Genomic DNA, 13,806 nt, shown 5'->3' with positions numbered 1-13,806 from the left:
TTATATATTTGGACAGCATTGTTTAAAGGTTAAATAAATACACAAAATCACTGTAAATTCCCATCTTTGACAGAACATTACATATGATCAGGGTTTAAATACCAACTGTGCTATATTTACTCCATATGCTAACAGTTAGGTTACACAAAGCTTAGTTTTGCATTATACTGGCAGATCATACTGTAGAAACTAGTGGGGACAATTACTGACAATTAGTCTGTTGGTATTTTTAAGCCATTAGTATTCTAGACCATTAAGCTAGAGGGAAAAGGAGTTCTATTAACAGACTAACTTATATCCATCTACACAGAGGTTCAGGTAACCACCCTAGCACTAACTCTCTTACCTTGATTTGAAGACACCGTAGCTATAGGTGATCTTCCTCGTACTTGTCCCTGTTGAGTTACTGTCGCTGTGGTCACCGTGCGTTGTACTTGAGTGCTTGGGAAAACTACAGTCCTGCCCTCGGGTTTCTGACCGTACTGAACGGGTTGAAACAACCTGAAAAGAATATGGAAAGTCAGAGTCTATAGAAAGACCAGTTTGGCCTTTAAAAATAAATTCTCTATCACCCAAGAAAAGTATAAACTGATCACATCAGATGCTAATCTCTTTCTTGCAAATGGCTGAAGCTGGCAGAGTCATCACTTCAGAAAGTTTCATGTCTGGACATTCTGAAGTTATTTTGCTAAGTCCAAGAAAGAAGAAATCTTTCATTGCCATGCATCTAGCTTAATGCAGGGTGCATCAGAATCACAGTAAAACAGCTTGAAGAGTCCAGCCTGATATCTGGAAAAAGAATGGGGCTCTCAGATCATTTCCAGAGAGATGTCAACATGCCCACAAGTCATCAGGCAGCTCCTTTCCATCAGAAAAACAGTTCCACATTACTTTGATATTACTACTTCACTAGGAGATAAATCCTCTTTAAAAAATTACTGCTATAAAACTTCATATGCCTCATAACACTTCAAGCACAGCTAACACTGTAGGCCCAGATTGGTCTTGAAGAATTATCTCCATGCTAATTTTGCAAAACAATACTCACCTGCCATAAACAAGGACCTCAAGAATAAAATGAATCTGCCTGTGAAGTAAAACCTATGGGAAATCCACAAACTTCAAACGGAGTTGTATGCCTCCAAAAACCATTTAAATAGAATCTCTATTTTCAAGGATAAACAAGAAAACAACAGAATACTAAAATGGAAAGTCAAGTATGAGGTTATGTGTGAATCACACTACCAGAGATGCAGACAGAACTCTGCAAACACAGCAACAGAACTACATTTTCCTCCTGTAATTCTAGCTTAAAAGGAGGGCAGTTGTACATACCTGCTTGGTTTGAGCTTCACTGGGTTGGGCCTAGTGGGTGGTGGAGGGGAGCTGTAGATTTCTTCAATCAGCTTTCTAGTAACCTTTTGTTTTGGCAACACTTGTGCTTCATAATGAGTCATTTGGTTTTCCATTCCAATGAGATCAAAGAGAGACAGGTCTGATTCCTAGAGATATTGTAAAATAACAGTTATTTTATGTGATGACCCGAACAGTGAAGTCCTCAATATGTTCTATGCTGAATTCACTTTCCATATTTTACTTTTTAACTCAAAATAAATGCTGCATATTTAAAAAGTAAACTATTAATCATTAGCCTAAACTGTCTAGAAAACTTGGGAAATACATCTTAAACTGACAGTCCCATTTTAAGCATCAGCACTGGAAGAAAAAGATTTGAAATCATTAGCCAGCTATGAAATTAAAAGCAAGGCACATTTAACAATTCTTCATACACCATAATTTCTACAGAATTAAGTAGAATTCTTTGAAGGTATCTGTTAACTATCAAGCTCAAATGCCAAACTACAAAGGCATGCATGTAATTTAGGAGGAGAAAAATATGAAGGAAATAAGATCAACCAAAAAGATCACCACATCTGGCCTGTTACTCATACTTCTCTCTAGCGCAATTATCTCCTTTCATTACCTCAAAGAGGGGAATCACTTCTTTAACGATAACACAAATAGTGGTACTTCAAATGGATTGACAGAAGTGTACTAATTTAGTCATTGAATCAGAGTGTTTACTCTTATGTGAAAAAGAGTAAGTCTTGCCCTCCTTTAGCTACTGAAAGCAGAAAGAAAATTACAGAATGCTGTAAATAAGCACTGTACTACCCAGAGTGTTTTCAGTGTTGGAAAATTCCTGCAAACATGTATGATGAAAGCAAAGCTAATTTCTGTTTGACCAAGCAGATCACAAAAAATTACTGATTACAAACCACTTGAAAAGTGCCAACTACTATTACAAAAAAGAGATACAGCAAGGACATGCTTGGTACGCACAGTTATAGAATAGTGAATTCCTTCTATTTATAAACTTCAGGTAGACTTATGATATATAAGAAAACAATGGTAAGTACTAGAAATTCCACAAGAGCACTAAGAGAGAAAAAAACAGTCTACTTTTCTACTCACCTTCCAGATATCCCTTTCCAGGGCACTCAGTACCAGAGACGCAGTTCTGTATTCCAGTGTTTCTGATACATAAGAGGTACTTGAAAGCCGGGGGTTTATCAGATCAGGATGATTACAAATCCGTTGCAGCTGCATCAGGACATGCAGGACACTGATGAAGTGTCCACTTTTGAGGGCTTCTTGGGTTCTACCAAATAATTGATAAGGAAATACATTAATTTAAGTACAGCTTTTACTGACATGTCCCTAAATCAGGAAAGGTGAGAATATGCAATGCAGTATGTTATGCAAAAGTCTTAAAAGAAGCTTAGATTTTACCCAGGTCTTTCTAGAGAATTTCAAGTAGTGCTGTATCAAATGTAAATTTGGAAACCTGAAACATAAGGACCAGTGCTATCTTGCAGTCAGATATGACTTAACCAGATCCCTATCCTCTACCTGCTTCGTTTCTGTTTCCTCCCTGCACCTATCAATAACTGCTTGATATCCCAGCACAAGTAAATGCGTGGACACAAGGAGAAACACTTTGGGCTTTAATAAAGAACCACTCATTAGAGACAAATCTTAAAACAAAATACCAGCAAACCTGACCATTACAACTTAACTTTTAGGTTCCAGATGTAAATGCATGCCCATAGCATCACCTGCTTGTAAATTTAGAATGTAATCACATGCTATTCACTGGTCATAATGGAAAATTTCAGAAAAAACACAAAAACACTTACAACTGTGACGATCATTTTATCATCTTGTTTAAGCACCAAAAAAGAGCATTTTTAATTTACTGTTTTAATTCCTTACCCTGGTTGTAATATGACATCTTCATACATAGCTTTTTGTCGACTAGAAAGACGACACTTCAGCACATGTTCATACTTCTTTGTTAGCTGCTTTTCAACATCTCTCTTTGATCTTCGCAAAATAAATGGCTGAATCATCTGAAACATTTCAGAATTGAGGGAAAAAAGATTTCTCACTTCAAAGACACAGTTTTACAACAGGAATCTAAACCTATTCACACGTAACACATCGGATGTGATAACCTCACCTGCCATATCTAATCATACCAGTATGCACACACTTGTATAGACATTAATTTGTTCTTTAATTTCTCCATGTTATGCTTCAAAACCTGAGCCCTGTATTATATTTTAAAAGAAATCTCCGTACTATTCTGGTAGCAGAAACCCCTGCTTTCAGCAGGACTTTTTGTCTGAATTGAACAAAGTGTTAAGAAAGACCAGAAATTTCAAGCTAAATCACATCTTTTAATTTCTTTCTCCCCCCAACAGCTTAACTACTCTAGTAGGTCAGATGAGAAAAAATGACAACATACTCTGTGTAACCTGATGACCAGTTTATGGCAATAATCCTGGTTCTCCTCATTAGCTGCTTTTACTGGAAAATCTAGATAAGGTCTGGAGATTCCCGGAATCAGAAAATGTACCATGGTCCACAACTCCATCAATGTGTTATGCAAGGGAGTGTCTATCAGAAGCAAACGATGCTGGCTGTGAATAATAAAAGATTTTAAACCAATACAACATATAGCCAGTATCATTATGAAACAGACACAACAGTCAAACAGTTTACTGTAGCTTTAGGTTTGTAAGATACACATAAGAAATAAGTAGTGCTAATAAAATTAAATGCAAGATAAATTATCTTTTTAATCTTGAATATACCACCAAACTAGCTTCCTCACCATAGAGTATCAGTAGATACAAGGGTAACTGGGCACACAGAATATCAGCAAAGAAGAATTATAGTATTACGACAGTGGCAACAAGAAGATCCTGAGCCTGTCTCTGAAACCTGACTGTTTCAACAAAAGGCACCTCTGTAGGTGGATGTTGCACAGGAACTTGGTCAGACCACATCAAGAGGGTTTTTATCAGTTTTCTGTTAAGAGAACTGTGTGACACACAGAGAGAAAAATCCACTGCCAGCGGGAAAGCATTCTCTGCTCCATACCTGCGGAGACTGAAAAGTGCCTCCCAGTGTTTCTCAGTCATGTTCTTTATTTGTTGCATCTCATCTACTATTAAGTATTTCCATCGCATTTTCATAAATGCTGGGTGGCCTTTGAACAGCTGTTTGTAGGAAGTGATGCACACATTGAAGCTGTTGGGTTCTGTCCATTCCTACAGAAAAGGGAAGAGAGGATGAGACAGAAAAGTTAAGGCAGACCTCTCAAGTATCTTACAACCAGCTATTTCTTCACTAAGAACAGAAAGATGCTATGACCCAAAGCATTTTAAAAGACAGTCTTGGTCTTTGAGTAACATGCAGTTCAGAAAGCAGGTTAAACATTCGTTGCATGTATTGCCCAGTATCAAAGAGTTCCCAAAATGCCTTTGAAAATCTAGAACCGTCAGGTGTGAATCTCCTTGTAAACCAACTTGTAGCATTAAAAACTTCTCCTATCCCACCAGGATGTCAGGAACATATAGATAAATGCAGGTTAAAGGTCTTGCCATCTAAAATACTAAATACAACAGTGTAAAAGTTGCAAAATACAGTACCTGTCTTTTTGCCCTGAGTTCCCTTTGACTGCCAAAGTAAAGAAGTATTTTCAACCCCGGGCACCAGCGTTTCAATTCCAGCTCCCATTTCAATATGTTACAGCTCCGTACAACAACTAGGTGAGGGCCCCAGTTACCTACAGAAGAGGAAACATAGCAGTTAACAATGGAAAGAGACTCCTGACAATTCACGTGGCTTATATTCTGCTCTCATTTTTTTAGGGCAGTGCACTAAAGTCATCATTAAAAGTGAGACGAAATAACAACAGAGGTATTTTAAGGACTAATCTATTCTTTTTTTTTTTTTTTTTCCAGACCTCAGGTACTCCTTGTTCACCTAATATCTGTTTTTCCCTCAACTACATCAATTGCTTGAATAAGAGATACTACATCCGCAACAAGCTTTGCCTTACATTCTTAAACTACCCTCAGTACAACAACACTATTAGTAATATTTGAGATGACAGACACGACATATTTGTCCAATTGTTCGTATCTGCTTCTTGAATTTAACTATCTGTGGCCATCTGGTCATTAAACACTTTGTAAGTCTTTTTTATACTAATAAACAAGGCTTCAGAAGAATTTTGTAACCTACAAGGTAACAACAGATTGATCAAACAGTGTACTTGATAAAAAGGTATCCTTGTGTCCCACAATCCAATAAAGTCTTTCTGACATAATTTTACTTTGTGCATTAACTAAAATCTGATATGGTTCAGCAGAAAAAAACATGACCTTAGGCTACAATTCACCAAGATAATGCCAGCCCAATACCTGTCTAAAATTGTTAGGCAAATGAACTGTCCTGGACATGAACTTACCTTCATTACAAGCCAAATGGGCAAAAAAGGCAATAATTTGTACTGTTTTTCCAAGCCCAGCCTCATCTGCCAAAATGCCATTGAGATTCTTCCTGTACAGCTTTGCTAGCCAATCCAGCCCAATCTTTTGATATTCTCTGAGAGGCCCATACAGTAGCGATGGAGTATTGTATTTTACCTGTAATGTGAATGATTTGATACTTTTTTTCTGAGTTGAATTCATGAGGCATGTCATAAAGTATAACCATTCTGTAGTTCAACAACCAGAAAATATTTATGGTAATTTGTTGCTAAAATCTGCAAAATCATGAGAAAGACATTCTTTATGTAAAAGCACACACAGTAGCAGAAAATAGGAAGTCTTACCGCTGTTGTTATCCTAGAGCTGCCTTTAGGTAACAGCATTTCTGCTGCAGCAGCAACTTCTGCTATGTCTCGCATATGCTTCTTTGGAGGACTTGATCTGTCTATACCCTTGTACTGGTCAATGCTGAGAAGGGAGTCAATGAGGACAACTTCCTTCTGAGGACTTTCCCTATCAGAGATATGGTCTTCCATTTCTATGAGAGAGAAAAATTACACCGGCATTAAAGATTAACTGAAGTAAAGGTCACACAGAGGAATTGAGATGGCTAGAATTCAGACAGGGGTCTAAAGGATGCAGTAACTTTTAAAAACAATTCTATGATTTTCAGGCTCGTCAAGCTAAAATGAAAATAGCCCAAGCTCAGGATCATGTGCAGGTACTGAACATTCACACTAGCTAGGCTAACATGACCATTAGCTTTTCACAACTTTTAGGGAGGTTCTCTCATAATACTTAAAACCTATTCTCAAATGTGTAATTCTATCATGTTGGTACAGAACAGATGGCAACCATGTAATAACAGCTAGCACAAGTGTGCAGTTTAATCCAGTGTGGAGAGCCTCTTCTATGGCTCACTATTGTTTCTGAGCAGCTCACATATCTTAAGACAAACACCATCCTCTTTTCATAAACTGAGAAATGAAACAAAAAAAGGGAAAAAAAAATCTTCTGACCATTATCCAAAAATATTTAGTAATAACAGGAATAAATCTAATTTTTCTAATGATCATTCCAAATGCTTAGCAAGAAAGCCACTGTACTTTCCATTCATTCTTGTATACAACATTCTTCTTCGTTTAAAAAATAAAAACATTTCAAACGTGATACACTCAGTATTTGTTTTCCCCTAGTATAAAATGTCTTTTAACAGAGACCTGAAGAGCTAATCAACTTATATCACCTTGTAAGTCAGCACAACTTCTTCTAAACAAGAAGCAATTTACCTTCTTCACTGCTATCCTCTTCACTGTCAGGCTTTGGCTGGGGCCAGTGAAAATTTTCTGAAAAGGCACCTTCATACATCTTTAGTAAATCTTCCAGAGGCAATTCAGCTAAAGGTCATGAAAGGATGTAAATTTAAAAATATCAAAACTTGTAACAGTCAATACCGTTAGTTTTAATCTCATTACATTCTTCACAACTGTATAAAGGCATTTCTCTAATCAGAAATTAATTGAAGAGGTAATTATTAGGTGGATGATGGCAATATTTATGTAATAACCTCGATTACACAGAACACCTGGCAATACACCAAGCAGTTTGCTCACCCAGATAGATTTTTACTGTATTACAAACCCACCATACAAACTGACAGTAAACCATTGGTTGGGGAGGCAGAGGCATCAAATCCAGCCAAGTGGCTGGAAGACAATTCTAGACTTTAAAGTTACAAAACTGAGCTGTGCCTCAACCCTGTTAAACAGTATCTCCATGATCCCTTATATGATCTACTGAAGCAGGAATGAGCATGCTGGCAGTGGCCAATCAATCAGGAAACATCCTCATTAGGAACTTGGTTGACTGTCTGAGTTATAATCCCTCCAACTGGCCAGCTGGCTGCAGCCACTAAGCTGCCAAACAGACCAAACAAATGGATTTGGAAACTACATATTAATTGCCAGGCGAGCTTAGCTTAATGGGAAGCTTACCTCTAAAAAGGTTTTTACCATGATAAGTGAAGCGATCCCTATGGGATACTTTGCATACATCAAGCTCAGCACAGCAGTTATTGTTATGTTGCTAATGAAAGAGAGCTGCTAGCCAGAGCATTGTCCCTAAAAGCCCCTTATCTTCAAGTATTTATACTTCCCCTCCCCAAGATCAGCCCTTCAGAGCCCTTTCAGACCTATCAGGTGGATCACAAAACCCTTCCGAGATACTGAAGACAGCTGATGATAAAATGTTCATATTCAATCTGATACACTTCTGGTTTTAAGTATTTATCATGCACTCCTAGAACTTCAGCTGAGCCTTTTGGTGTGAGGTTTTAAAGAAATGCAGTGCTTCAGGAGATAAATACTTGTTCTCAAGACACCTTGTGTGATAACTAGTTAAGTATACAGACTGCTTTATGAAGTACAGATGTCCATCATCATCCCATAAACTAACCACTACAGCTTTCCAAACAGAAAAAAAATGGATATAACTGAACATCTGAATGCATTGAACTTCTCATCTAGAACCCTATTTACAAATACAATAACTGCTGCCTGTTTCCACCCGTGGTTTCAGAGTCCACCACAGAGAAGAATTAAGCTATACGCCTACCTTCTTTGGCTAGATTAGACAATTCAGTTTGATGGTTTATGTTTCCTTCTTTAGCTTCTTGTTCTTCAATTGTTTCTTCTTCATCTTCAACTAAAATAAAAACAAATGCTAATCTTGGCATTCAAATTACACAATAATTCAGGAAGTTTGTAATTACATAACCCTGAAGTGTACTAGCATAGAATATTATAAGCTAGCAGGATTCAAAAAGAATCAGACGTGTATGGAAAACAAGGAAATCTGAAAGCAACTATAGGGAGAACTTAAAAGATAAGTGAAAAGGAGAGAAGCACTTCTGCCTCAGGACAGGATCCAGTCTTGAACTGGTAAGTGTTGGCTGACAATGGTCACCAGAAACAGTTTATTCTGCAGCTTTAAACTGGGGATTTTCTTTGTCAGAAACATAACACAGATATCACAAGAAAAAGTACATGGGTTGTTCTGTCTGAAATCCTCAAAAGAAGTTTAGTAGCAGACTGAAAACCTGTGGGTTTGGGGTTTTAATACACAGCTTATGTACTATGCTATAGATGCACAACTTTGAAAGTTACTTACCTTCCTCATCAGTCAAAGATGTGCTTGCCTTTCTTTTCCTTCCAGATGATGAACAACCCTAGCATTAAGTAATTAAAATATTTAAAATCATAGAAAGAAAAGTCAGGGAGGTTTTTTGTTTTTTCAAAGAAAGCAAAAAGTGTCTTGCAATCACAACAGCATTTGCTAGTAGACACTTAACACCTACTAGCACTTTCCTGGTCATGACAAAACAGATACTCTGCTTCTGTATGGAAGGCAGCACACAGTCTGCCACTTCAAGTGTTTATGGTTCAAGCTACTGAGGTCCAGCTGTGGCACAGAGCCATAGTACACTCTTTCCCTTAAAAACAGTATCGAGGCACAAAACTTTTACCCAAGTAGGAATCAAGGACTGAATTTTCACTAGTCAATAAAAAAGGGATATGGCACAGGCCTACAACTGTTCACTCTCAGCTGTCCAGCACACTCTGTAGTATGGTTTAGCCTGTGCAAATTAACACTCACAGACAGTGCTAGGCCACAGTTTGGCTGATAACACATGCTGAAGCTTGTTCCTAACAGGAGACTCAGATGCAGGCATTCTGCTTGGTGAAAGGGCAGAATTTCAGCATGTGGGCATCAGTTGTGCCATGCCAGATGGCTTGGGGCCTCAGAACACTCCCTCATCCTTTTTCCCATTACACAGATGTAGCCAACCTAGCACACAGTTTGTTTAGGGCAAAAGGTATTTATGTTTCATTCAGTTTGATCCATTCTGTAACATATATACATATATTTCTCAGTAGATAACTCCAAGTAGTGCCTGGACAAACCCAAACACAAAAAGGAAGACTACAGAGGGTTGAAGAAAGGACAAGTAGCCTGGGAGGATACAGAGAAATTGTTCAAGCAGCCAAGGATCAGGTTAGGGAAGTTAGAGCCCTGATAGAATTAAATCTGTCTAGGGATGTCAAGGGCAACAAGCTTCTATAGCTACATCAGTGATAAAAGGAAGACTAAGGAAAGTGTGGTCCCTCTCCAGAATGAAAAGGGAGATCTGGTTACCCAAGACATGGAGAAGGCTGAGGTACTCAATGACTTTTTTGCCTCAATCTTGCCCAGCAAGGGCTCCAGCCACACCACCCAAGACACAAAAGGCAAAGGCAGGGACTGGGAGAATGAAGAACTGCCCACTGTAGGAGACCAGGTTTGAGACCATCTAAGAAACCTGAAGGTGCACAAGTCCATGGCACCTGATGAGATGCATCTGCAGGTCCTGAGGGAACTGGCAGATGAAGTGGCTAAGCCACTACTCATCATATTTGAGAAGTCATGGCAGTCTAGTGAAGTTCCCTCTGACTGGAAAAGGGGAAAACCCCATTTTTAAAAACGGAAATAAGGAAGACCCAGGCAACTACAAGCCAGTCAGTCTCACCTCTATGCCCAGCAAGATCATGGAGTGGATCCTCCTGGAAAACATGCTGGGGCACATGGAAAATAAGGAGGTGATTTGTGACTGCCAACATGGCTTCACTAAGGGGAAATTGTGCCTGACAAACGTGGTGGCCTTCTACAACGGGGTTACAGTGTTGGTGGACAAGGGAAGAGCAACTGACACCACCTACTTGGACTTGTGCAAATCATATAACACTGTCCTGCACGACATCCTTGTCTCTAAATTGCAGAGATGAGGATGTGACAGATGGATCACTCGGTGGATGGGGAATTGGCTGGATGGTCACACTCAAAGAGTTGCGGCCAATGGCTCGATGTCCAGGTGGAGAGCAGTGACGAGCGGCGTCCTCAGGGGTGGGTGTTGGGGCTGGTGCTGTTTGACATCTTTGTTGGTGACACGGACAGTGGGATCGAGGCACCCTCAGCAAGTTCCCCGATGACACCGAGCTGTGTGGTGCCGTCACACGCTGGAGGGAGGGGATGTGCCATCCAGAGGGACCTGGACAGGCTGGAGAGGGGCCCGTGCAAACCTCACGGAGTTCAACAAGGCCAAGTGCAAGGTCCTGTCCATGGGCTGGGGCAATCCCAAGCACAAACACAGGCTGGGCAAGGAGTGGATGGAGAGCAGCCCTACAGAGAAGGACTTGGGGATGTTCACTGACAAGAAGCTCAACGTGACCCAGGCAAACGTACGCTCGCAGCCCAGAAAGCCAACCGTGTCCTGGGCTGCATCAGCAGCAGCGTGGCCAGCAGGGCGAGGGAGGTGACTCTCCCACTCTACTCCGCTCTTGTGAGACCCCCCCTGCAGTGCTGTGTTCAGCTCTGGGGCCCCCAACATCAGGACACAGACCTGCTCAAGTGGGTCCAGAGGAGGACACAAAGATGACTGGGGTCAGGAGCACCTCCCCTGTGAGGACAGGCTGAGAGAATTGGGGTTGTTCAGGCTGGAGAAGGCTCCAGGGAGACCTTACAGTGGCCTTCCAGTACCTAAAATGGGCTACAGGAAAGCTAGGGAGGGACTTTTTACAAGGTCAGGTAGTGATAGGACAAAGGGTAGTGGCTTTAAACTGAAAGAGGGGAGATTGTATAAGGAAGAAATCCTTCCCTGTGCGGGTGGTGAGGCCCTGGCACAGGTCACCCAGAGAAGCTGTGGCTGCCCCCTCCCTGGCAGTGTTCCAGGCCAGGTTGGACGGGGCTTTGGGCAACCTGGGCTAGTGGAAGGTGTCCCTGCCCGTGGCAGAGGGTTGGATCTAAGTGATCTTTAAGGTCCTTTCCAACCCAAACCATTCTGTAAATCACCACTGAACAGCCGAAAACATGCTTTCATGCCTCACAAAGTTTACCCCTGGTAACAGTAGATGAAACTCCTGCCCAAAACAAAGTCTGGCAATGAAGTTGTACATCTTTTTTGTCTTGCAATCTTAGAATGAATGATTGAAAGCCACTGAATAAGTATTAATTTTTCCTTTAAAAGACATGTATCAACTGCAATCCACTTCCCTGCTAAAAGTTGTGATTCATAACCAGAAAAAATATTTCTGCTTATATGTTCAACTGTCAGTAACTACTTAGAAATCTGCTTATCACCACGTATTTAAGGAAAATATTTCATGTCAATAAAAACTTTTTTGCACAAGTAGTCATATTTAAACTAATGTGATGGGGTTTTTACGTAACAGAAACACTTACCATTTCACTTTCTTTTTCCAATAAAAGGTCTTCTACAGGTTTTGTATCCTTACCTGGAAAATTATTATACTTGATGTATGCATTAGTCACTTAGCAATTCTATGTTTCTTATGTGAACTTTTAAATGCATTCAACATAAAACACAAGAAATATTAACAAAATCTAGCACAAAAACATCAAAAAACCCCATAACTCACTGTTCAGATCTGTTCACAACCTATTGTTAGCATCTCGCAATTCTATCACCAACAAGATTAAACCCCACTGAGTGAAATTATGTAAAACAATAGCAACAGATTTTATACTGGATTTCTTAAAAATGGACTACAATTACCTTTTCTTGAAATTCTCTTTAAATTCAAAGCTTTTTTTCTTTTCTCTTGAAATTCAATTTGCAGTTTTATTTCAACAACCTGAAATGTAAATCATGTCTAATAAAGCACTTACATTTTATAAATAAATTACTGGAGATGAAAAAAAATGGAGTGACTTGCCCAAGTATTAATAGGTCAGTATTTTACCTGTTCAATGTTAGACCAGAAGTATTCTATTTCTCTAGCAATTGATGCAGCAATTCGCCTTAGTTTGTTTTGTTCTTCCCTTTTAGCTCTCTCCTCATTAAGTTTCTTTTCTTCATGATAACGAGCCACAGTTCTTACTATCTAAAATACCATGAGACATACTGAATTAGGTTACCTCAAAATACATATTGTTGCGTTTCTTAAGATTATAGCTGTTAGCAGCAGCCAGACATTGACCATCACCATATACATGTCACACTTACCTCCAATATTTCTATTGTCATGGTATTTACCATGCCAGTAAAATAGACATGAAACTCAAAGGAAAAAAGAAAATACAAGAACTGTAACTAAGCAGTCAAGTAGGAAACTTAATTCACTACTCTCAGTACAAAAATTAGAAAAAAAAAATCTACTGAAATTAGCAGCAAACACACAAAAGAAAACTTTTTTTCAGACAGCACGTATGAAGTCATAGAAATCAAATCACAAAATGTCAGAGACCAAACATAAAACGAGTTCAAAAAGAGTGTACATACATGAGTGAAAGATCAGTCAATGGTTGTTAAACACTGACTTGATTGCAACCTTTAGCTCAGGAGGTCCCTAAAGCACTGACTTCCAGAAGTCTGAAGCATACTGCCAGGGAAGGATCATTTCATATTTGCCCTTCCTATTTCTCCTGTTCTTAAAAACCTACCATTGGCCACAAATGGAATAAGTGCTTCAAATTCAGATTTAAATTATATTCAAAATGCACATCTTCATTCTACAAAATTATACATCTACTTCAATACTTCACTTATAAGGAAGAAAGTTCTGAGTTTCCATCATTTCAGAATATTCAACAGAAAACAACATGGTAATTTAAACTAGTGACCTTCAGTTGCTCTCTTCATTACCCCAAACACTGCTAGAATCCACAGAAAACTCTTGCTTATTGCAAATAAACAGGTTTTACATATTTCATCTCACACCACCTCAATTTTCATTCCAACACTGACTTATTTATTCCCACTGTGCTGCTCTCCTCCCCTATGGAAACAGTTCTCTACCATGTTTGCACTGCTGTCCTGAGAACTCCATGGTTTCTCCTTCATCTTTTTCTGAGATTAAGAAAGAAGAATTAGACAGACAACCACACTCAATGGAAGTTATTTACAAAA

The 13,806-nt window shown here is 39.2% G+C and overlaps 1 protein-coding gene across 11 annotated transcripts in view; it reads right to left on the bottom strand.

The window, feature by feature from the left end:
* Positions 1 to 13,806, bottom strand: part of EP400 (E1A binding protein p400) — a 51,609-nt gene that overhangs the window by 24,607 nt on the left and 13,196 nt on the right. For all 11 annotated transcript variants that reach the window (XM_074920862.1, XM_074920864.1, XM_074920866.1 and 8 more), the window contains 15 exons: positions 12,641 to 12,781; positions 12,454 to 12,532; positions 12,120 to 12,172; positions 9,015 to 9,072; positions 8,460 to 8,549; positions 7,136 to 7,243; positions 6,191 to 6,384; positions 5,825 to 6,002; positions 5,001 to 5,137; positions 4,450 to 4,619; positions 3,812 to 3,986; positions 3,277 to 3,413; positions 2,476 to 2,662; positions 1,336 to 1,502; positions 347 to 501 (listed from right to left, as the gene is read on the bottom strand). In XM_074920862.1, coding sequence (XP_074776963.1) covers positions 347 to 501; positions 1,336 to 1,502; positions 2,476 to 2,662; positions 3,277 to 3,413; positions 3,812 to 3,986; positions 4,450 to 4,619; positions 5,001 to 5,137; positions 5,825 to 6,002; positions 6,191 to 6,384; positions 7,136 to 7,243; positions 8,460 to 8,549; positions 9,015 to 9,072; positions 12,120 to 12,172; positions 12,454 to 12,532; positions 12,641 to 12,781 — 2,029 coding nt within the window. The remainder of the gene's footprint in view (positions 1 to 346; positions 502 to 1,335; positions 1,503 to 2,475; positions 2,663 to 3,276; positions 3,414 to 3,811; positions 3,987 to 4,449; positions 4,620 to 5,000; positions 5,138 to 5,824; positions 6,003 to 6,190; positions 6,385 to 7,135; positions 7,244 to 8,459; positions 8,550 to 9,014; positions 9,073 to 12,119; positions 12,173 to 12,453; positions 12,533 to 12,640; positions 12,782 to 13,806) is intronic.

The sequence above is a fragment of the Athene noctua genome, chromosome 17, assembly GCF_965140245.1.
Source record: "Athene noctua chromosome 17, bAthNoc1.hap1.1, whole genome shotgun sequence".
Taxonomy (NCBI): Eukaryota; Metazoa; Chordata; class Aves; order Strigiformes; family Strigidae; genus Athene; species Athene noctua.
The sequence above is the reverse complement of the archived record's forward strand: the minus strand, read 5'-3'. Positions and strand labels throughout refer to the sequence as shown.